The 25,330-nt window shown below is 40.3% G+C and overlaps 1 protein-coding gene across 1 annotated transcript in view; it reads right to left on the bottom strand.

Moving 5' to 3' along the window:
- duox (dual oxidase) overlaps positions 1–25,330 on the bottom strand; it is a 43,704-nt gene that overhangs the window by 4,110 nt on the left and 14,264 nt on the right. The window contains exons 9-30 of the mRNA XM_067435814.1: positions 23,238–23,334; positions 22,935–23,025; positions 22,581–22,683; positions 20,811–20,977; positions 20,497–20,672; positions 20,275–20,393; positions 20,037–20,177; positions 16,105–16,218; positions 15,797–15,999; positions 15,531–15,716; positions 15,213–15,426; positions 10,967–11,060; positions 10,640–10,800; positions 10,465–10,531; positions 10,298–10,375; positions 7,514–7,701; positions 7,116–7,346; positions 6,686–6,785; positions 4,662–4,711; positions 4,444–4,571; positions 3,745–3,898; positions 443–675 (exon numbers count right to left, since the gene is read on the bottom strand). Coding sequence (XP_067291915.1) covers positions 443–675; positions 3,745–3,898; positions 4,444–4,571; positions 4,662–4,711; positions 6,686–6,785; positions 7,116–7,346; positions 7,514–7,701; positions 10,298–10,375; positions 10,465–10,531; positions 10,640–10,800; positions 10,967–11,060; positions 15,213–15,426; positions 15,531–15,716; positions 15,797–15,999; positions 16,105–16,218; positions 20,037–20,177; positions 20,275–20,393; positions 20,497–20,672; positions 20,811–20,977; positions 22,581–22,683; positions 22,935–23,025; positions 23,238–23,334 — 3,095 coding nt within the window. The remainder of the gene's footprint in view (positions 1–442; positions 676–3,744; positions 3,899–4,443; positions 4,572–4,661; positions 4,712–6,685; positions 6,786–7,115; positions 7,347–7,513; positions 7,702–10,297; positions 10,376–10,464; positions 10,532–10,639; positions 10,801–10,966; positions 11,061–15,212; positions 15,427–15,530; positions 15,717–15,796; positions 16,000–16,104; positions 16,219–20,036; positions 20,178–20,274; positions 20,394–20,496; positions 20,673–20,810; positions 20,978–22,580; positions 22,684–22,934; positions 23,026–23,237; positions 23,335–25,330) is intronic.

The following is a 25,330-nucleotide window of genomic DNA, read 5'->3' as shown; positions in this document are numbered from 1 at the left end:
GAGAAAAGAACAAAGAACGGCACTGAAGTCATTCTTAAAAAAGGGAAGATGTTGTCGGAGTTTTGCCGACCGGATACGGCGAATGTTTAATTTGTCAACTAGCTCCGCTTCACCTTCATTGCTCTGGTTGGTTGTAGCGCTATCCTATCGCATGCAGAGGGAGTTTGAAAGGCAACCGTTTATCCCGCCCCTCGGATTGAGCCCTGTCTATGGTGAGTTTCCAGACCAAACATCTTGATGTGGGTCTGGCTTGCCAGGCTAACTTCTACCTGATCTGGGGCCGCATTCACAAAACATCTTAAGGCTAAAAGTAGCTCCTAACTTGCCGATTCAGGAGAACTCTTAGTGCTAAGATAAAATGTTTTATGAATACTGCCCCAGATCCTTTAAAATCAGGTTAATCTATATCTATATTATCCTAACACAAATTTGACATCCTTGCCTTGGGATATCCTCCAAGCTCCTGGAGTTTCTCAGGGGTGTAGGCCTCTCTAAGTTTGCTGGTCCAGGGTCCCACCGCACGGATATGAAGGCTGAGGGTTTCCTCATGGGGTGCGGAGGTCAGGGTGAAGGGGTGGTACTCATCCGTGCCCAGCGCCAGGCATGCGATACGAACCCACTGTCCCGAGCGGTAGACGAAACCATGTGGACGCTTGAACTCCAGGTATGTTACATCTGCCAATTCAAAGAAGCAGGTTTGTCATTGTTACCTCAGAATAACTGGTGATCTTAAACATTTTGACAACAAAGATGTGATATAACAGGACTAGGGGTGTCCCCGAAGCATTTACACATTCGAATCATAATTGTCGAATCTTTCTATGGTCAACTGAGAGTCGAATCATCTATGTGTGTGCGTGAATGGGTTAGGAGGGGCACGACACTAGTTGGCAGGAGGAAAAACTATTTTTAGTTTCCTATTTACACACTGCACACCAAGGTTATTTTTGTAAACGAAAACTGAAACTAAGACTAAAACTATTGGTCAAAAAACATTTTCGTAAACTGAAATAAAATTTAAAAATCTGAATAAATAAAAAACTAAAACTAAACGAAACTAACTACTCTTACTAAAAAACTAACGGAAATAAATTAATAATTAGCAAAAATAAATATTCGTTTTCGTTATTAATAAGCTGTCTTTACTGTGGTGGAAAATCTGACTGTGGCGGTTGAGGGAGTGTCTGAATATTGCGCGTGAAGTCATCTGAGGAGATTACCGCTGTCCTGTGACGGACGCATGCAGACAGGCAACACATCGCTAGTCCTAAACGGCAGTTCACAATGAATCAATGCGTCCGTGGCAGTGAAATGGGAAATAACACAAGGTAATGAGATGCACGTTGAACTTCTTTTAACTTAAGCTCACTGTTTTAGAATGCTGTTTCTTACGCGACGAGAGACGCAGGCACAAAAGTCAGCAACTATAGTAGCAAGTACTAGCCTACTGTGCGTTTGAGATTTCATGTTTGCATAATATTGACAGGCTCAAAGCTGTTTTCATATTCATTTACTACTAATAATATTATCTGTGTGGAGACATTTCCCCACAAAGTAGGGAATACCAGGACACACATACACACACGTTTGTTTCACTATATAAGTGAGGACATTGCATGGACTTCCATTGATTTTATATCAGGTTAATGATATTTTATATCCCCTAACCCAATCCCTATCCCTAAACCTACCCATCCCAAGAACGTGCAAAACAATAGATTTAAATAAAAACATGTTTTGGCTGATATATAAGCCTTTTTAACTATTGAGGACCAGTCAAATGTCCTCACTAGTCAGTTATCATAATATTATACTAGAAAAGTGAGGACATTGGTCCCCATTACAATTATAGCACAACAAACAAACACACACAAACACACACACACACACACACACACACACACACACACACACACACACACACACACACACACACACACACACACACACACACACACACACACACACACACACACACACACACACACACACACACAGAGAGAGAGCAAAACAGTGTGTGTTGGCTGTATTCAGATGATTTTAGCTGTGGTCTTACACTGCTAGCCTACATTGTACTACTGAAGAAATTAAAACAAGCTTTTAATTGTTTAACAATATTTCATCTTTGTTATGAATGAGTTTGTCTGGAATTTATAATTTTTACTTATATATTTTACATTGCATTTATTTTGTTCTTTAAGATAGATCCTCCGAGTTTTAGCCTATGTCAAAAATATAAAATATAATTTTAATATCAAAATATAATTTATTTAATTTTTAATCTCCAGATCGTTGTTTCATAGTTTGACTCAAGCTTTTTTGCTCAAAGGTGAAGACCCAACTTTATGCATGTTTTGTATGACCATCCTGGGTATAAACAATAATGCTTGTTTATAAAGTTATTTCACTTAAGGATATTTAGTAAGATTAAACTCTACACTTCATTATGGTAACTCTGCTAAACTATAATTACTTAAACTAAAACTGAAACTAAATAAATAAAAACTAAATAGAAATGTATTTGCAAAATAAAAACTTAACTAAAACTAGCAAAACCATTTATAAAACTAACTAAAACTAAACTGAAATTTGTAGCAAAATTGAAAACGATAATAAAATAAAAAATAATTTCACAAAGCAAAACTATAATAACCTTGCTGCACACAGCAACAACTCTGAATAAAGCGACCAAAACTGCCTGCCAACAGACAGACGAACTCATAATGGCTTTCTTAGGTTTAAATAAAAGGTAATGTGGTGGATAAACATTCGTAAACCGTTTTCTCTTAACATGTATAAGCCGTGATCGAAATACAGAACATTTCGATAAATAAACCTAAAAAAAATACGTGCCTAGAGAGGAAAAGAACACTGAGTGCATTTACATGCACATTCTTAAGCCGATTGTGCCTAAAGACACCGCCGTCGGTGTGTGAATGGGTGAATGTGAGGCAAAATGTAAAGCGCTTTGGATGGCCATAGGGTCTGTTAAAAGCGCTATATAAATGCAGTCCATTTACCATTTATTTATTTAAAGGGGGTCGCACACCAGACGCGAAGCTCAGCGCCGTCTCGGGTGTCTCACTCCGGACATGCACATTATATACGCCCGAGCTCTATTTTGAATCGACTTCTGCCAAAAGAGCTGCACCATGTGTGTATGTTCTAGCACAGGGTGAAATCAGTATGTACATTGACGATTTGAGGGAAATATAATATACATTTAATATAAAACCTTGAAATGGTGCTCTGTGGCGCGGCAGGATTTTAAACAACTTCCCGAGTCGCCGCGGACAGGCGCCGAATGCCGCCGCCGGTGTGTGTACACTCATCGAAAATATTGAGCACCCCCATATTGCCAAAATGGCATGATCTTCGTTTCATAACATCGGTGGACGAATCCGGCTAAGCATAAGGATGCATCGAATCTTCGACTATTCGGGGTCACCCCTAAACAGGACACCCTGTTTGTGTGTGTGTGTGTGTGTGTGTGTGTGTGTGTGTGTGTGTGTGTGTGTGTGTGTGTGTGTGTGTGTGTGTGTGTGTATATGTATATAAATAAAGTGACCCCTGAAATTGACTTGAGATTTCCTGCTGTGAAACGCCGTATGATTTAGGCCTTGATTTAGCCAGAGCAATTAGGAGTGACCCTTTACGGCACATGACAGACCCGTGTGAGCTCGGGCCCCTGGAGGCTGGAGATAAACAGAGCTTTGTGCTGGATCTGCTGAGAGTATTGTCTACCTGAGGGCAGCAGCTCGGCTTTCACCACTGGGATCTCCACCTTCTTCCTGTTGAGGCTGATGAGCTTGTCCAGGAGGAAGAGGAGGCCCGGGGGGATCAGGTAGATGTGGAAGCGGGGCTCCTGAAGGAGGGCGTAGCTGCCGTGGATCACCGTCTGCCAAATGAGACGAGAGAATGGGCGAAGTCAGATGCTTTACTCTCTCACAAAACAAAACAAAAATTAATTATTGTTGCTTTCTTTTCACTTCAAAATTGTAAATAACAAAAAATATATAATATAATATTTCACGATGTATGCATTAAAGAGTATTATTACACAGCTCTGTGGAATACTTGATTCTGATTGGTCAATCGTGCGGTATGTCATTTCCCAATAACAACCGGTTAAACCTGATAGCACAGGCTCACAGGCTCATCCAGTCAGCGCTATTCACTTGCTAGGAAAGTTTTTTCTTTATGTAAGTTTTGCGTTTGGTAAGCTAATAAAATATTAAAACTTGTATTGGATTGTAATCTTGATATAAACATTATTATTTTTGTTGTCTTCACCTCCAATAACAATAACTGGTGCCTGAAAGCACAAGCAAAGTTTTATGATTTCTCTTACTATCTGTATTTTATTTTTATTTTACATATTTTTTCTCGGTACTCAATACCGAACCTCAGACTCATGAAACTGGAGGAGTGTTTCTTACTCACCAGGACATAGACGAGCACATATAGGTGGTGTGTGATCCAGAATCCTCTAAAGCTGATGCGTCTGAAATAGTGTGAGGCGAAGACGTACATAAAAGCAAAAATCAACAGCAAAAGGACCCCAGTGAGACCTGAAAGAAAAAAACACAAACCATACATCCACAAAAATATTACATTCAATCTGTGATTTGAATACGGTCATATCAGAACAGCAGCTTTACCAGGAACGGTCTTGAAAAACCAGAAGGTCCATTTCATCGGAAGCTCAGACCTGCAAATGATCAGCACATAGCATTAGTTTACATCTATCTATCTATCTATCTATCTATCTATCTATCTATCTATCTATCTATCTATCTATCTATCTATCTATCTATCTATCTATCTATCTATCTATCTATCTATCTATCTATCTATCTATCTATCTTACTACCTATCCATCCATCTGCCTTCCATCCATCCATCCATCCATCCATCCATCCATCCATCCATCCATCCGCCTGCCTGTCTTACCATTCATCCATCAAACCATCCATCCATCCATCCATCCATCCATCCATCCATCCACTTGTCTGTCTTACCATTCATCCATCAAACCATCAATCCATCCATCCATCCCCCTGTCTGTCTTACCATCCATCCATCCATCCATCCATCCATCCGCCTGCCTTACCATCCATCCATCCATCCATCCATCCATCCATCCATCCATCCATCCATCCATCCATCCATCCATCCATCCATCCATCCATCCATCTGCCTTGCTACCATGCATCCATCCATCCATCTGTCTCTCTTACCATTCATCCATCAAAACATCCCCCTGTCTGTCTTACCATCCATCCATCCATCCATCCACCTGTCTTACTATTATCAATCCATCTCTTACTATCTATTCATCCATCCATCCATCCATCCATCCATCATCCCCCTGTCTGTCTTACCATCCATCCATCCATCCATCCATCCATCCATCCATCCATCCATCCATCCATCCATCCATCCATCCATCCATCCATCTATCATCCCCCTGTCTGTCTTACCATCCATCCATCCATCCATCCATCCATCCATCCATCTATCATCCCCCTGTCTGTCTTACCATCCATCCATCCATCCATCCATCCATCCGTCTCTTACTATCCATCTGCCTGTCTGTCTGTCTTACTATCCATCCGTCCATCTATATTACTAACCATCCATCTGTCTTACTATCCATTCATCCATCCATCCGCCTGTCTGTCAGTCTTACTATCCATCCGTCCGTCTACCTTACTAACCATCCATCCGTCTCTTACTATCCATCTGCCTGCCTGTCTGTCTTACTATCCATCCGTCCGTCTATCTTACTAACCATCCATCTGTCTGTCTTACTATCCATTCATGCACCTGTCTGACTTACTACAATCCATCCATTTGTCATCTGCCTGTCTGTCTTACTACCATCCATCCATCTGTTTTTCTTACTACCCATCCATCCATTCATCAATTGGTTTGTCTTACTACCCATCCATGCATCCATCCATCTTATATTTTTCATGATCAGTCCAATAATTACTTGACTAATATGAATTACCCATCCATTCGTTTGTCTTACTATCCATCCATCCATCCATCCATCCATCCATCCATCCATCCATCCATCCATCCATCCATCCCCCTGCCTGTCTTACTACCCATCCATCCATCCATCCATCCATCCACCAATCCATCCATCCATCCATCCATCCATCCATCCATCCATCCATCCATCCGCCTGCCTGTCTTACTATCCATCCATCCATCCATCCATCCATCCATCCATCCATCCATCCATCCATCCATCCATCCATCCATCCATCCATCCATCCATCCATCCATCCATCCGCCTGCCTGTCTTACTATCCATCCATCCATCCATCCATCCATCCATCCATCCATCCATCCATCCATCCATCCATCCATCCGCCTGCCTGTCTTACTACCCATCCATCCATCCATCCATCCATCCATCCATCCATCCATCCATCCGCCTGCCTGTCTTACTATCCATCCATCCATCCATCCATCCATCCATCCATCCATCCATCCATCCATCCGCCTGCCTGTCTTACTATCCATCCATCCATCCATCCATCCATCCATCCATCCATCCATCCATCCATCCATCCATCCATCCGCCTGCCTGTCTTACTACCCATCCATGCATCTTATATTATATATTTTTCATGATCAGTCCAATAATTACATGACTAATATGAATTACCCATTGTTGGAGAACACTCTGGGAAACAAGCAGGCAAGAATGCTGAGGTCACTGATGCAGAAAATGTATACGTTGACTACATGACCCAAACTGTGAATAACTGTGGCACAAAATAAAATGTAAATAAACAAAATAATTAGTTATTGTTACATGCATAAATATAATTGATGTAATGCATACATAATTTGACGAAGTTACATTACACAATGGACATTTGAACCCTGGTAATTAAATACAACAATTAAGTCATATATGCCATAAACTGCACAAATGTAATACTTATGTAATATGGTGAAGATTATGGTGTAAAATATGGTGACTTAAAGTTCCACGGAGGTTTATTTGTGGTAAATTTTTTACAGGGCACACAAGGAAGTTCAAGTATTCATAAATGCCGTTTTGCACGTAGAGGGAATTTTTCTTGTCTGACCTGAGAGGATGACAGCAGTTATAGCCATGTGACGGTGAAGGTCGATGGCCGAATCGAATGGGATGTATCTGTTCAGAAAAGTCTCTCTGCACATGGTTATCAGGTTACGGCACACCGTGAGGAGCATGTAGGGAAACAGGAAGGAGATGGCGGCTGCAGAACCGCGAGACACAAGCACGCCCACCATGGAAGCCTCTGGGATGCCACTGGAGTGGGCCTGTAAACCATAATCTAAAAACATCGCTATTGGTTTGTAACCGTTAGTGTGGATCTCCAGTGCAAAAATGCATGACCTATTCAACATGATCATAATAAACAAGGCAATTACAAATAATAATTCAGTGGCCTTAAATATGTACAATACAATATTCAAAAATGAAAAGAGATAAGACACTTACAGTAGCATCTTTCCAGCGCTAGTCCAGCTGTGATCCCGTATATAATTGCGACGCAAATTATATGTCTCCTGTAGTTTTCTATGAAGCGTTTGAACTGCTGGATCCATTTCTGCACTGGGTTTCTGTTGTAGCGCTCTCTCTGAGGACTCACATACACCTTGGGGTTGCTTTGTCCAACTCTGGGGAAACTGAACATTTGAATTATGTGGGTTGTACTCTCAAGGTAACAATTTGTACTTCTAAGTCAGGGGTAGGCAAGTTTGGTCCTAGAGAGCTGTTGTCTTGCAGAGTTTAGCGCAACTCTACAAAGCCACAAAACTCATGGCTCCCAGCATGCATTGCAGCATTAAGTATGTCACCATTATTGTTGAGATTCATAATCTTAATAATCAAAATTGAGAATGTCTCATCTGTGGCAAGAAAATAATTGTTGGTAAATATTATTTATGAATATTTTTAGTCAGTGATGAGTTTAGTCATGCATTTTTCTTCAAGATAATTTGTGTTTATGGCTTCTTTTGATTTAAACATATTGTGTTTTGTTAACACTGAAAGGTTTTTTTTTGTTAAAAACCACAAACTCGCATAAAAAGCCAAGAGTCTAACTACCCAACTAAAGGAAACACTGATCCCCATAATGGTGACCAAACATTTCCAATAAAACATCAACATCTAAACCTCTGCCAATTCTCAATAAGAGCTTCTATATATGTCTTTCAGGATTGAAGCCAAACTCTGCAGGACAGCAAGTCGCTAGGACCGAACTTGCCTACCCCTGCTCTAGGTAGAGGAAAACAATGGTATAATTGTACCCTAAGTACCAATTTTATACATTTAAAGGTAAAAGGTCAAAATTTTACCTCCACTGTAGCTTTCTAAGTATCATTCTAAGTATAAACACTAAACAAAGTGATCGAATTGATGTACACATTTATATGTCAAACTTCAACCCGGAAATCATTTTTTTGACATGCACACACTATTCTCCTACACTAATCATCATGCAGGTTAAATGATTCTTTATTTGTTTTAAACAGCAGACTTAATATTGATCAGTGTCTGGTCATAATTAGGAGACAATGAGCATATGAACCATTTTGCCATGCTGCTTATATTTATCACGCAGTAAAAATACCTTTCCCCGCGCCAACAATCAGTCGTCTGTGGATGAGAGTCCAAAACAAGGACTGGTGGGACTTTGTTCAGCTCCACTTCACAGACACAGAGTTAAAGGAGAGTTTTAGAATGATGGGACATTTACATGTCTTCTCGATCGGATTAGACAAGGAATAAACCACCCCTTTCAATTGGATCGAGCTCAAACGGATCGATTAAAGGACAACTCCGGTGAGAAATGAACCTAGGGGTAATTAACAGATGGTTACAGAGTAGATCGTTCTCTGGGATGCGTTTTCATGGAAATCGAATGTAAAGAGTTTTATCTTTAAAAACAGATTAGCTTATAACACTAGTCTATGGGGCACACAGTAGTGAAATTAAATTGCTAGTTAATACCACTAACAAGGCTCAAAATAGCCTCACACTAACACGGGAGCATAATGAGGGTCCCTACATGCAAACCGAAGCATTGAGAACTTTGTAAGAGTACAAACAGTTTAATAAAAAGACACTTTATAAACATAGTACATTACGCGTTCACGGACAGTCGCCATCTTGGAAAACAGTCTCGACTCATCGAGCGACGAGCGCTCTGCTAAGTGATGAACTGTGACTTGGAATCTCATATGGTCCGTTGTTTCCGGAAGAAAACACTGAACACAACAGAGAAAATAAATAAATAAAACTAAAAATGTCCATGTTATTACATTTCACAAACTTAATTCCTATCGACCAGCTCACTTAGAACAGCGCTCGTGGATCGATTAGTCGAGACTGTTTTTCGAGATGGTGCCTGTCCGTGAACGCGTAAGGGACTATGTTTATAAATTATCTTATTAAACTGTTTGTACACTTACAAAGTTCTCAATGCTTCGGTTTGCATGTTGGGACCCTCATTATGCTACCGTGTTAGTGTGAGACTATTTTGAGCCTTGTTAGTGGTATTAACTAGCGATTTAATTTTACCACCCTGTGTCTACCCTGTGCCCCATAGACAAGCGCTATAAGCTAATCTGTTTTTAGAGATAAAACTCTTTACATTAGATTTTCATTAAAACGTATCCCAGAGAATGATCTACTCGGTAACCATCTGTTAATTACCCCTAGGTTCATTTCTCACCGGAGTTGTCCTTTAAGGTGTTTACATGAAGGCTTTTCTGTCTGACTGAGCCGTCAATCCGATAACTGATGGATTATTCGGTTGCACATAAACATAGACTAAGGGGTGAACCATCAGGTGAACATGGGGGGGGGGGGGGGGGGGGGGGTAATTAATCTAGCAATCAAATAGTAATGAGCAAAATCCTTCCAAACGCCCACAACTTAAAATCATTAGTATTAGTTATTGCAAAGACAAGCATTTTCCTCATAATATGTAAAAATCTAGTTACTTCCGCTGCTGCATTAGCCTTTTCAATTTTGACAGTCAACTAAAGATGACGTTCAAAATGAAACCTGACCGACATTATGTCACAGAATGGCATCAGTTCCCACAAATACCAATTGCCACATTTCTCAATAACCAACAAATGACAGGTTTCACAGAGGCTTAAATCTAACACCTAGCTGAGCTCCTAATAGCCATACACATGTCAGAACACGTCACATAATGCAACACATGCTCTAAAATGACCACGACAGAGATATTATACAGTAACGTCTCACTTCTTGGTCTGTCTTTGACGAAGTTCCTGACCTTGCTCCCCTTCAGATCCGTGGGCAAGCTCTTCCACTGCTGAAGAACTACAAAAGAAAAAACGTATTATCTGTTTTACGGTGTACTCATTTTAAAAAGGGAAATATGAGTGCTATGTCATACATTTTTTCTTTACCTATTTTTCTTGATGAAAGATACTTGCTGTTGTCTGCCTAGTTTTTTCTTACCAAGTACTTCCATTCCTAGGAATACATGCAGCAGTTTAAAAAGAAAAATACCTCTGTGTTGAGTTAACTAAGAATTATAGAGACATATGGGGATTAGAGCATTAAGAAAAATATATCCCTCACCTTTAATATTGAGCTGAGCTGAATGGTCTCGCAGCAGAAAGTGAAAGTCCTCCCATGAGAAGGAATTTTTGTTGTAAAGACCAGCTGCCTGAAGCATAGCTGCTATGCCATCATCAGCCTGACTCTTAGACAGAGCACTTCCAGAGATATCAATGAAAGACCTGAACAAGAAAGGAGAAAAAGTGACTAGCAGAAAGAACAAATCGTCCAGAGGGGCTTTATTGATGTATATCATCTGAATCTCAAAGTTATGCATCATCTGAATCTTTGCGCCAATTAACTTTTTTTCTTCAATGCTCAAAAACAGGATCTGACATCAGCACCGACCTGAGTAAAGAAGTGAACTCTTCCTTGGACAAGAAGCCATCTCCTTTAATATCATGCATTGAAAACAGATGCTTAGACTTATCCTCTGGAGTACCTGGATTTGCAAGCCAAAAACATCAAACATTGTAACACTCTTAACAACACATGATAACATCATAGCATTGTAAAACATTCTAACAACATGACAAGGCAACTTTGTAGCATTGTAACATGGCAAAAGTATAAAACTGTTACACTCCAACAATATAACAAGGATTTTTAAAGGATTTTAACATTGTAACACTGTAAAATAATAAAACTGCAAGATCCTAACAATGTAACAAGGATAGCATTGTAACAACATGAAATTGTACATAAAAGAAATGTGACAATGTAATTTTGTAGCATTTTACCATAGCAACACTGTAACATCACAACAGTGTAAAATTTTAAAACTGTAACATTCTAACTATGTAATAATAGCCTTGTAGCATTGTAACAGTACCAGTTGAAAAGCTGCACTGTGTCACTTTTCCGTCCGCTAGAGGGCGCCTATTCAAAACAAAGGCGTAGTTTGATGACGCAAAGTTTGAGCTCAGAATCTTTGGACATGTGGTCTTGACCTCACAGATGGTGAAAAAGAATTGGGATAGGACTCTGGCAGAAATCCTGAATGTGATTATTAATATTACTGTAGCATGAAGCAGAGCAGGACTGAGTGTTGAGGAGCTGAGCAAGGCCGCTGGAGCGGTTGTTAATAAGATGAATGCAACACACGCCTCACGAACAGCAGGACTTTTATTATGCCATATTTCTGCTTTTCCGGTCATGAGTATGAGGTAACGCAGCTCTGTTTATCATCTTAGATACATTTGAGTGTGTTAAAAATTATGTTATGATGTTACCCGGTGCGTTCGCTCAGCGGCTGCTGTGACACTTGTTCACATTGCGAAGAGTAAAGCATTTCTGCCAAATAAAACCTGAAACCGAGGGTAACGCGGATATGATGCAGTTAACAGGTGACACCCTCACACGTCCCGGTTCATTGGTTAAAATGTCAATTTTCTCAATAGTTTAACAAATAGTTGGAAACATTTTGGATATTGCAAGTACTCAACTAAACAAAATATATAACACTGGCCTAGTGGTTTTTGGGTATTTTACCAAAATATTTTTACATAGTGCACCTTTAAAGGGTAAAATTTTTACATCCTAACAATGTGTCAAGGTAATTTTGTAGCATTTTATTCTGTATAGCATTATACTGTAACATCATAACACTGTAAAGTTGTAAAACTTTAACATTGTAAAACTGTAAAATCCTAACTATTTAATTAGTAAACATTGTAGCATTGTAACAGTTTAGCATTGTAAAAACTCTAACATCCTAACAATGCAACAAGGCAACTTTGTAGCATTGTAACATCATGAAACTGTAATGCTGTAAGACCAGGTTACAATGCTACAAAGTTGCCTTGTTACATTGTTACATTGTTACTGAAGACAAAAAAATATTGTTTGTTATATTATTTCCTCTATTATTTTTTTTAATTCATATTCATAATAATTTGTCTGTACATGTGTGCTGAGGAGATGTGTATGCCGACTGTTGTACACTGTACAGTAAGCCTATTCTATACAAGGAAAGGAATGATTTCCACTGCATATGTACCAAGGATGTATACACTAAAAGACAGTTGTTTTGGCCTGCCTGGGAAATATAAGTGCTGGATCTACCAAACAACATCGACCCACCATCCACATCCCTGTCCATCATGGAGAGAGGTTCAAGAGGTAGTCAAGCATGCAAGATCATCTTCGGCTTAGACCCAGTGGTATACCGTACAAAGTATACAAAAAATGCCCTAATCTCCTCCAAAGGCTGTGGACCCTTATGCGGGTAATTTGGTCCAAGGGAACCATTCCAACAAGCTGGAGAAGGGCGGAAGGGTGCTTTGTGCCCAAGGAGCAGGGATCCACACAGATCAGTCAGTTCCGAACTATGCATATGGTTCTATTCCTCATAGCTTAATCCAAGTTGCTTTGGACTACTACCACATCCCACAAAACATCCAGGGACTGATCACCAGTTACGAGAGACATCAAGCTACGATTCCAGTCTGCCAAGATTACAACAAAGTGGCAGCCAGTGGAGAAGGGGATAGTGACAGGATGCACAATCTTTCCCATCTTGTTTATCGTGGGAATGAATCTGATCATCTCTGCAGCGAGTTCAAGGGCAAGAGGACCAAAGACCGCAGTTGGATGTCAGCAGCCAGTAATCAGGGCATTTATGGATGATCTTACCGTGATAACACCAACTCATGTTCAGGCAAGATGGGTCCTGGCAGAACTGGATCGTATGGCCACTTGGGCAAAGATGGTCTTTAACCCCAAGAAATCATGGAGCATGGTGATCCAAAAGGGCAAGATCACTGGAAGGTTCAAGCTACTTGTTCAAGGGGAAGAGATCCCGAACATCCAAGAGAACCCAATAAGATGCCTTGGAAAGTGGTATGATGATTCCCTTTCAGATAAGAACAGCATCTCCAGCACTAGAAAACAAGTTGAAGAATGACTGAAGAAGATTGATAAGTCTGGCCTGCCTGGGAAATATAAGTGCTGGATCTACCAACATGGCCTGCTCCCGAGACTCATGTGGCTTCTCACAGTATATAAGGTGCCCCTATCAACTATTGAAGAAATGGAGAGGAAGTTCAACAAGCACCTTAGAAGATGGTTGGGAATACTGCCGAGTTTTAGATCCGTGGGGATCTACATAAGGTCGGGCCAGCTCCAGCTTCCCCTTTCATCAGTGGTGGAGGAGTTTAATGTCGCTAAATGCAGACTGTCCCTGACATATAGGGACTCTCATGACCAAATCACCAAGGAAGCAGGAGTTAGTACAAAATCGGGATGGAAGTGGGCCGCCAGCGTGGCATTTAACCAGGCAGAATTCTCTTAGGACCAAAGAGATCGTCGGAAACCCTTGCACTGGAAGACAGGGTCTAGGAACAGCACAATTTCAGCAGTGGTCAAAGTCCACCCCTAGGGAGAAGAGAACCATGATCCGGGACGAAGTCCGAAGCCTTGAGGAAGAAGGGAGTATGGCAAAATCCATCGAGCTCGTGACTCAAGGTGCTCCTCCCCAAGAGAGCAATCACATGGAGTGAACTGTGGCGGCTGGAGCCCTTCCGTATATCCTTTCTACTAAGAGCAGTGTATGATACCTTACCAACCTCAGTCAATTTGCACAGGTGGGGGATGAGGGAGGACCCACTGTGCGTGTTGTGTGGTGGGAAAGGAACAATGGCACATTCTGGCAGGGTGTAAGAGCACATTAACACAGGGGAGATACAGGTGGCGCCATGACAAGTTGTTGACAGTGCTCGCAGACATCTTGGAGCAAGAAAGGAGGAAGAAACAACCAGCCAAAGTAAGACCACTGCTGAACACCATCGCATTTGTGAAAGAGGGCCAAAGACCTGTCTCACACAGCCTAGGAAGGAAGAAACTCCTGCATTCAGCCCAGAGATGGAAAATGGAGGTTTATCTTGGGAGGAAACTCCAGTTCCCCAAGGCGGTACTGTCCACAACTTTAAGGCCGGATATCATCATGTGGTCTCTGGAGGGAAAGAAGATCATCATGGTGGAGTTGACGGTGCCGTGGGAGGAGGGCTGTGAGGAAGCTGCAGAGAGGAAAAGAGCCAAATACCAGCAACTTGTCCTAGACAGCCGGGAGAAGGGGTGGGTAACATGGCTGATGACGGTGGAAGTCGGATGTTGAGGATTCCCAGATCAATTTGTGTGGAATCTGTTGACGAAGGTTGGACTGAGAGGCCACTTGAGGAAAGCTGCCGCCCGTAGGCTGGGGGAAGCGTCAGAAAGAGCTTGGCTCTGGCACAAGAGAGAGGACAAAAGCTGGAAGCCTGGAGGAGAGGGGCAGTGACCTGGCCAGTCACTGCAGACCCATCAACTGGAGGGTGTGGTGGTTAGGGGTCGAAACACCCAGTGAAGGTTGGGGAACACCTGACGACCTGTCTTCCAGGCCAAGGCTTCACCCATTAGAAACGGGTGTATGTTAGCATCACAGATGTATTATATAAGTATGGAAATTGGATAAACATGAGTAAGAATTATGTGTATTTCTATTTTAGCATAAGCAAACATGTTTCTACCTTGTAAATGATTCATAGGATCTTCCTTAGAGGTATAAAATCTTGTGATTAACACTAAACTATAATATAAAAGATCTGAACAACCTCACCTTTCATAAAAATGACAATAACCTCCAGGAACTCTTGAAAGGAAAGGTATCCGTTACCGTCCTTATCAGCCAGTGTAAACATAGACTCTACAAAGAGCGAGTCAGGCTTCAGGCCGAACACGCTGGCAAATTCAACTCGCGTGAGCTCACACTGTAAAGCCTCTCGGGTCCTATTGCTCAAGTCTCCTGCATCACTTTTATTAATGTCCAAGACCTGGAGTCAAAAAAGACATTTAAGATGCTACATCTCAACTTTGTGACACATTGCCAGTGGAATGAGGACAAAATTACCTTTTAAGAAACAGCAGAAAGACATACCTTTGAAAAAGCATGCTTGAAGAACGTCTCCACCATCTTTTCCCTCTGTTCTCTGGTCACTGCATCTCTAAGTATTTCTTTCTCACTCATTTCCATCACAGTTAGACTCTGCATTCTGCCCTCCAGCTCAGATCTAAGGTGATTTAAGAACTCGGACCTCTGACCAACGTCCTCAAAGAACAAAACCTTTCACACAGAAATCCAACTTTATGTCTTATTGAGCATTAATTGCATGTTGACAACAGAGCGAACTTCCAAAATCTTACCAGATCATACTCTTTGGGGATCTTCAAGAGTAGAGCACGATGCTGATGGTCACTGGATATGATCACGTTCAGGTCCTCGTGATTTCCCAAACTGTGAGAGCTGAGAGGAGAGCCGTTCTCATCAAAGGTCTGGAATACTTTCTTCTCGTTGAAGGCAAGTGTGACCTGTCGGGGTCCCGCATTGTGCCCCAACCACTCTTTAGCTGAACAAAAAAGTGAAATCCAACACCAAAACCCCCCCAGAAGTTAATAAACTCATCTTCATTGGCATATCAGGCCAATATGACATTGCAGGTGATGTTACTGACCAGAAATCCCATGTGCGGGTTCCTTGTCTCTTGTGGGACCTCCGAGCTTCCTTTGGAATCGTTTGTATCTGGCTGTCCGAACACGAGCAACTACACAAGCTACTATGTAGCTTACTGTCGAGAGATCAGAAAAAGCATGAGTGTTGAAAAATGCTTGAGTGACATAAGCAATATATTAACTAGCAGGTAACTTTTTGGCAAACAAAACATTAAAACAGGGAAATAATTAGAGCTGGGCCATGATTAAAATGTTGAATCGCGATTAATCGCAATATGCGCAAAATTCCAGTCTATTGCATACTTTTATTTTAAAATTGCTGCTATATGAACAAAAGTGCAATAACATGGTTTGCAAACAATTTAAACAAATAAGGTGCTTTTTACATCATTTAAAAGTTAGTAACAGTTACAATATTTCTTGTAAATATCAACTTAAACATTAATTTAATCAAATTAAATATAAAACCAAAGCTATTTGCCACTGCCATGGCATTAATGTTTGGTTTGGTATTAAAAAAAAAAAACAGGGTATGTCTAGAGCCTCAGTCCATTTTTCCTCAGTCCAGAACCCTTTTGGTGCACTCTGACAAGAAAATAAAGGTAAAAGATAACATTTGCTTCAAGTAAAAAAACATTTACACTAAACTTCAGGCCTGTCAGGTAGAGTACATAGCAAATTTTATCTACTGTACAATGTGTGTTGTTGTTGTTGTTGTTGTTGTTGTTTTGGTGCTATAAATAAACTAGAAAGTTAAAGAAATAAAAAGAAATGTCCCTTTTTCAGGATTGTGTATTTCAACAATAATGTTGTAAAAATCCAAATAACTTTACAGATCTTCAATGTAAAGGGTTTAAACAATGTTTTCCATGCATGTTCAATTAACCATAATCAGTGAATTAACATGCACCTGTGGAATGATCGTTAAGACCTTAACAGCTTATTACAGAGAGTAGGCATTAAAGGTCACAGTTCTAAAAATGCAGGAGACTCAAGAGACTTGTCTGTGTTATTTATTTTTATAAAGGCCATTTTTTAAAAATCTTATTAAATGTATGAATCACCTTTCATTTTAAATTCTTACATTTAATTAATAAATTCAGATTAAATAATAAAGACACTATAGGGCTGTTACCAATAAAAAAAAAAAAAGCAATCATACCTTTAAACATGAAACTAAACTGCCAATAGGGGGCAGCAAGTGATCATCTTAATGAGTGAGTCATCGAGTCGTTCATTCAAATTATTCATTCAAAACGCTGAATCATTCAGTAACAAAACACCGCGCTGAGCGTTGATGTCCTCTGGACCTATTTTCGTCTGTGAAATCATGGGTGAAACAGAACAAAAAAGTAGTTTGGGTCTAAAATGTAAGTAACTTAATATTAATTAGGATAATTGTTTATTGATCAAGTATATACAGTCCCTGACAAAACTCTTGTCGCTTGTGTACAAATTGACCTAAAGTGCCGCTGAAATATATTTCTAATCAAGATTTTTTTTCCTTCACATCAACTGCAACTAGACCTCTGCAAACATGCCTAAGATTCACCTCAGAGACTAAAGTTTTGATTATCAAGAGGCTGAAGACCAGATCCACTGCTGATGTGGCAGACACCTTCAATGTGTCTCAGCGTCAACTACAGAGGATAGAAAAAAGATTTGAAGAGACTGGAGACGTTTTTGACAAGCCCAGGTCAGGCAGACCCCACAAGACAACTGCTCGAGAGGACCGTTTGTTGGCTCGAAAATCCAAGGCCAGCCCATTTTCCACTGCAGCAGAGCTCCACGAGACCTGAAGTCCCTGTGTCAACCAGAACTGTTTGTCGGATTCTGTCTCGAAATGGCCTCCATGGTCGAATCAGTGCGCAGAAGCCAGCACTAAACAAAAGACAATTGAAAAACCGTGTGGCATTTGCCAAGGCCCACAGCCTGCTAAAAGGATGGACGCTGGAAAAGTGGCAGAAGGTGGATTTTTCAGATGAATCTTCTGTTGAATTACACCACAGTCACCGCAAATATTGCAGGAGACCTACTGGAGCCAGAATGGATCCGAGATTCACCCAGAAAACAGTGAAGTTTGGTGGCGGAAAAATCATGGTCTGGGGTTACATCCAGTATGGGGGTGTGCGAGAGATCTGCAGGGTGGAAGGCAACATCAATAGTCTAAAATACCAAGAAATCTTAGCTACCTCTTATATTCCCAACCATAAAAGAGGCCAAATTCTGCAGCAGGATGGTGCTCCATCGCATACTTCCATCTCCACATCAAAGTTCCTCAAGGCAAAGAAGATCAAGATGCTCCAGGATTGGCCAGCCCAGTCACCAGACATGAACATCATTGAGCATATGTGGGGTAGGATAAAAGAGGACGCATGAAAGACGAAACCAAAGAATATTGATGAACTCTGGGAGGCGTGCAAGACTGCTTTCTTAGCTATTCCTAATGACTTCATCAATAAATTGTATGAATCCTGGCCAAACCGCATGGATGCAGTCCTTCAAGCTCATGGAAGTCATACAAGATATTAAATTTGGATCTCACAGCACCACAACTTAATTTGCTGACATATTTTTGTATTTGCAGTAAATTTGTTCAATTTCTGTATAGGCGACAAAACTTTTGTCTTGCCAAAATTTGACCTTTCTGTCTCAATTAAATGATAAATATTTTTTCTATGAAAATTATTTATTTCAGTGCATTAAACATCATTTTGGAGGGTTTTAGCTTTTCATATGAGCTATTTCTAACACCAATTAATTAATTAAAAGTCAGGTTAATATCAGGTATTTCTAGAAAATAGATAAGCGACAAGACTTTTGTCAGGGACTGTATAAGTATATCAGTTCGAACTACACCATTCATGCTACACAATTCAGAATTGCAAAGTAGACTTCTGTTATTAACAATATCTTAAATCATAAATATCAACAGCTACAAAAAATTCAGTTTTACCCCAGTATGTTTCTTCTGTGAGTTTATATTGCGATATATATATCCACGAATGTCTCTCACAAAGAGACAGGCAGCGCGAGCCTCAACGCGACTTTGTTACCAGAGGCAGAGATAGCCTACACTCTATCAATTGCTCTTTATATTGAATATAATAATAACAACAACAAAATCTAAATCATTCTCACGTTTCTGGTTATTTAATATTTTATTTGTCCAAGACAAAGAATGTCAAGCCTTTGGCTTACAGACAGCCCTGTATTCTCCTGTGAATATGGTTTGTCTGTATGTGTAGATATTCAGAGGCAGTGAGTAATTATTTAAATCTAATTAATATAACTACGTTAATGCGCGATAAAATAAATGTTGGCGTTAATTAATTAATGCATTAACGCGATAATAACGCTTTAACTTGCCTAGCCCTAGAAATAATATATTGTATTACATTTTTTAAAGGTGCAGTGTGTAAACTAGCGTTGAGGTTGTGATTGCAGTCGCCCACCGCTCACTCCTCCCTTTTGAAGCACACAGAGAAGCTACGGTGGCTGACACAGGACAAAGATGTCGTCGTCAGAGAGCAGAGAATGACTAGCGCTCAGTAGAGCAGTTTGTCCGTTTAGAGCTACTGTAGAAACATGGTAGCCCAAAATGGCGACTTCACTGTAAGGTCTTTATACACCACTGAAAATATATTATATTGTATTTCTATCAATAGATCCTCATAAATATTACACACTACACCTTTAAATAAAAAAATCTACAAAAAAGTTAATAAATAAAAATACATTCATTTATAGCAATTCCTGAGAAACTTTTGATATTTATAAATCATCAAAACAAACACGCTCCTACCCAAAAGGATCACACCCCTATCCTGATAGCCCCCCCCCCCCACACACACACACACTTTCAGTAGTTTCTCAGAAATGGATTACTGCACCTTTAATTACAGTATACAACTTAATAATGAATAAAACTGACCAACAGGAAACAGGAAGAGCACCACCACTGTTGCGCCAAAACCAGCTTTGCTGCTGTCGTCAAAGTAACTCGCAGAGAAGGCCTTTGCACAGGGGTGAAGATCGGAGGCTCTGATTGGCTGAGGCTGGGGGCAGGGATCGCCTGCACAAAACGCCCAAAATAAGCAAACCAAGACTTCTCAATATTATTATTTTTTTGTGTGTATGTGAAATATGTTTGTGTGTGTGTTGCTTATTACCATCCACCCAGAAGAACGCGTTCCTTTGAATGTCACCCTCCTCTGCACTGGTCACGTCCAGAAGGACATCATGAAATGTGGTGTTCTGTATGGCTTGGATCTCCTCGTCTGTGAACAACCTGAGAGGAAGAACAGCTGATGCTTAGCCAGGAATACCCTGGCTCGTCTGACCAAACTGACACGGTTGTTTATTTATATAATCATCACTGGAAAGTTTCCCACCCGTTTTGTCTGTTCTCAAACCAGAAGCGATCAGCGTTCCTTATGCGTTCAAACTGGTCTAGGATGATGGCGGAAAACACTGGACCCGGTCCTTCCTGTGTTTCTAGTAGGCCGCCCACAAATAGCTCTAATCTGGAGGTGTCATTTTTATATAACTCTGCAAGCTCCCTTAACAACTGAAAAGCAGCGAAAAGAGATTTGATTAAAGCGAAAGAACACTTTGCATTTGAATGAGGTTACAATACAGGGGGGTTGGGGTAGTTGTTGTCAGTATGTTTGCTGATGGTTCATGCCATTGATACTGAAAGCAGCACCTGTGTGTTATTCAGTTTAGGGTTGATCTCCTCCCAGGAGTTTACTGGCTGCATGTTGAGGGCCACTCTGATCTGGTTATAACTGGGCAGCCCAAAATCACGCCCCCTCTGGATGGATAATACCACTGCATCGGAGCGTGAGTACCGCAAGGGGCTGTACATGTAATCTAATGGAGAAATAAAATAGAGAAGACAAATTAGCCAATAGATAAAAATAAAATTGTTTTTTATTGAATGTATTTATTATAAATGATTTATTGGTGCACATATTTTTATTTATTAATGTGCCCTTATAACCTTTAATAAAAATAACTTCCCCTTCCCTCTTGCAGTGACATCTCTTCTCTTCTCTGATGATCTGTTTACCGTTGAGATGGACCAATAGCAAACCGCAACCATCCAATCAATTCCCAATGGACAAAATCAAGACCCGCCCTACATTTTTTCTTGTCCGAGAAGCCATTTCACTCAGATATACACTATGTTGCCAAAAGTTTTGGGACGCCTGCCTTTACATGAACATAAACTTTAAAGACATCCCAATATTAATCCGTAGGGTTTATAATGGAGTTGGCCCACCCTTTGCTGCTATAACAGCTTCAACTCTTCCGGGAAGGCTTTCCACAAAGTTTAGGAGTGTGTTTATGGGAATTTTTGACCATTCTTCTAGAAGCACATTTGTGAGGTCAGGCACTGATGTTGGAAGAGAAGGTCTGGCTCGCAGTCTCTGCTCGAATTCATCCCAAAGGTGTTCTATCGGGTTGAGGTCAGGACTCTGTGCAGGCCAGTCAAGTACTTCCACACCAAACTCACTCATCCATGTCTTTATGGACCTTGCTTTGTGCACTGGTGCGCAGACATGTTAGAATAGGAAGATGCCATCCTCAAACTGTTCCCTACAAAGTTTGGAGCATGTAATTGTCCAAAATGTATTGGTATGCTGAAGCATTAAGAGTTCCTTTTACTGGAACTAAGGGTTGGCCCCTTAGCCCAACCTCTGAAAAACAACCCCACACCATAATCCACATTCCACCACACTTTACACTTGGTACAATGCTGTCAGGCAAGTACTGTTCTCCTAGCAACCACCAAACCAAGACTTGACCATTGGATTGCCAAACAGAAGCGTGATTCGTCGCTCCAGAGAACACGTCTCCACTGCTCTAGAGTCCAGTGGCAGCATGCGTTACACCACTGCATCCGCCGCTTTGCACTGCACTTGGTGATGTAAAGCTTGGATGCAGCTGCTAGGCCAAGGAAACCTTTTCCATGAAGCTCTCTACGTACTGATCTTGAGTTAATCTAAGGGCCACACGAAGTTTGGAGGTCTGCAGCTATTGATTCTGCAAAAAGTTAGTGACTTCTGGGCACTGTGCGCCTCAGTATGCGCTGACCCCTGTGATTTTATGTGGCCTACCAGTTTGTGGCTGAGTTGCTGTTGTTCCCATTTGATCCACTTTGTATAATACGTATAATACGACTAATAGTTGACTGTGGAATATTTAATAGTGAGGAACCTTCACGAATGCACATGTGGCAACCTATCACAGTCCTGAGAGCAACCCATTCTTTCAGAAATGTTTGTAAATGCGCCTGACTGCCTAGCTGCTTTGATTTTATACACCTGTGGCTTTGGAAGTGATTGGAACACCTGAATTCAATGATTTGGAGGGGTGTCTCAATACTTTTGTCAATATAGTGAACATCTCAAAAGGGACTTCTGTTTCATTCTGACTTTCAATTAATCAAAAAAACAAACAAAAAAACAACCTCTCAAATCCTCGACAATGATGTTGTCCTCTCGCTCTGCGATCTGAGAAGCCATGCCCATTATTAGCTCATCTACATCCTGACTGGACTGCAGGTTTGGATTCTGAAACATATATAACTTGATATAAAATATAACTTAATGATATATTAATGTAATTATTGTTATTTAAACATTTTAAAAAATACAAAAAAAATATTTAATTAGATTAATAAATAACCAATAAATTATACAATATATAATAAAGAAATCCTTTGGGAGAAAACCAGGCATAATTTCAGTACCAATCCACTATTTATGAAATTTTAATTATATGGTTGCATAATCCAAACCAAACCCTGTCTGTTATGACTCACATTTCGGTTCCAGAAGGTGTTGCATAAACGCAGGCCAGGAGATTTACTTGCATCGTTGTTCACGGCACTTTTGTAGTGACACGTCTCATTTCTGAATCCCCAAAATCACATTTCAACACCATTTCAGATACAATTGGGGATTTTGTATGTATACTACAGTTTATATTTCAAATAAACATTGTTCTTTTGAACTTTCTATTCACTGATGAATCCTGGAAATAAACATTCAGCCAGCAGAACAGCTAAAAAGGCTTTCAACTGATCAGGTGCATTTTACGAAATAGAATAATTGAGAAAATGTACCTTTTATAAACACCAGATGGCGCAAGAGTCAGTCCAAACCTCACAGCAGCGGCTTCAAACTCAGCAGAGATCCCTGGATCAACATGTTTCTGATAACCTGCAGAGGGACAGAACGAGAGCAGCGCTGCGTGATCACACTCATATTATATAGTCTGTTATAAGCTAATATTAATCAGTATTTTTTTTTTTAAATCAGCCATTATTGTTCACAAAAAAACACACACACAAATGAAAACAAAATGAAAACCAATGAGTGACAAACCGACAACTAAAAATAGAGTCAATATTAATTTCATGTGCTGCAATTCTGTACTCAACAGAAATGACATGCTTGGCATCTGCTAACCTGTAATGACGTATATGGCATCTGCATGCTGTCAACTGCACGTTATGCAAACCATAAGAGATATTTTAACAGACCACAAACTAGCCAACCTTTGACTAGCGGCATAAAGTCTGCTCCAGTTTACAGCATATTCTCCCCTCGAACCACCCATTAAACAGGAAGAGACCGTCTGACCCACATGTAAAGTGACCAGCCACAGTTCATTTTGCTTGATATATCCCAATAATAGACTATAAATAATTGTAAAGTGGAATGTTCTATTCAGCCTGTGGATATTAAATATCATGATATCAACGCTATCTTGCTAACATCCACAGGCCTCTATGAAAAGTGAAGAATGACATGGCAATTCACCAATAATTTAATTATAAATGTTATTTAGTTTGCTCAATTTAATAATAATTGTATACATTTAATACATTTATATTTTGTATTATTTATATTAAAATATCTTTTTTTAAAGTAAGGTAAAAGGTGATAATCAAAATTGGCTCAATTAACTAACATTTTAAATAAAAAAAGAATAATAATTATTATTAATTTGCCCCTATATTACATTTTAAAGGTTAATATTGTTTTATGTCTACAGCAGGTTTGCATCCAAGGTCCAAAACATTGCAGCATTAGCTCTTTCTCACAGTGTCTGAAACATAAAAGTCTCTCTAAACCTCTCCTTTCTGAGAGCTTCCTCTGCTCTGATTGGTCAGATGACCCAGTCTGTTGTGATTGGTCTACTCTGCTCTTATTTGTCAGATGGATCGGTCTGTTGTGAATGGTCTGCTCTGCTCTGATTGGTCAGATGTACCAGTCTGTCTGTCTGGGCACCTTAAAGGTGCACTATGCAACTTTCCGTCCACTAGAGGTCGCCTATTCAAAACAAATGCGTAGTTTAATGATGCAAAGTGTGAGCGCAGTATCTTGGGACATGTGGTCTTCACCTCACAGCCGGTGGAAAATAGGACTCGGGCAGAAATCACGTTCATGTATGCGGTTATTACGTTACTGTAGTGAAGCAGAGCAGGACCGAGTGTTGTGGAGCTGAGCACAGCCGCTGGAGCGATTGTTACACAAACACCGCGAGCACCGGGACTTTTATCATGACAGGACGGGACACATCCGCCGGGCGCCTAAACTATTTCCGCTCTTCCGGTTATGATTATGAGGTAATGCAACTCTGTTTATCATATTAGATACATTTAAGCGTGTTGAAAATGATGTTATGACGTTACTCCGTGCGTTCACATGTTCACACTGCTAAGAGTAAAGCGCTCCTGCCAAATAAAAGCCGAAACCGAGGGTAGCGCAGATATGATGCAATTGACAGGCGACTCCCTTAAACGCTATGCTGAAACGTCCCTGTGCTTAGGAAAAATAGCAATTTTCTCACAATTTACAAATAGTTGGAAACATCTGGGATATTGTAGGTACTCAACTGAACAAAATATATAACACTGGCCTAGTGGTTTTTGGAAATTTTACTGCAAAAATACTACATAGTGCACCTTTAATGTGATATATGAGTGGAAGTAAATTTAACTCAGTCTCACACGAGACGACACATCTTCTGAAAGTTGAATCTGAGACAAACCACAGATTACTTCAGCATGTGCACATTCAGACACACACACACACACACACACACACACACACACACACACACACACACACACACACACACACACACACACACACACACACACACACACACATTTAAGCGTGTTGAAAATGATGTTATGACGTTACTCCG

Source organism: Pseudorasbora parva, chromosome 25, assembly GCF_024679245.1.
Source record: "Pseudorasbora parva isolate DD20220531a chromosome 25, ASM2467924v1, whole genome shotgun sequence".
Taxonomy (NCBI): Eukaryota; Metazoa; Chordata; class Actinopteri; order Cypriniformes; family Gobionidae; genus Pseudorasbora; species Pseudorasbora parva.
The sequence above is the reverse complement of the archived record's forward strand: the minus strand, read 5'-3'. Positions and strand labels throughout refer to the sequence as shown.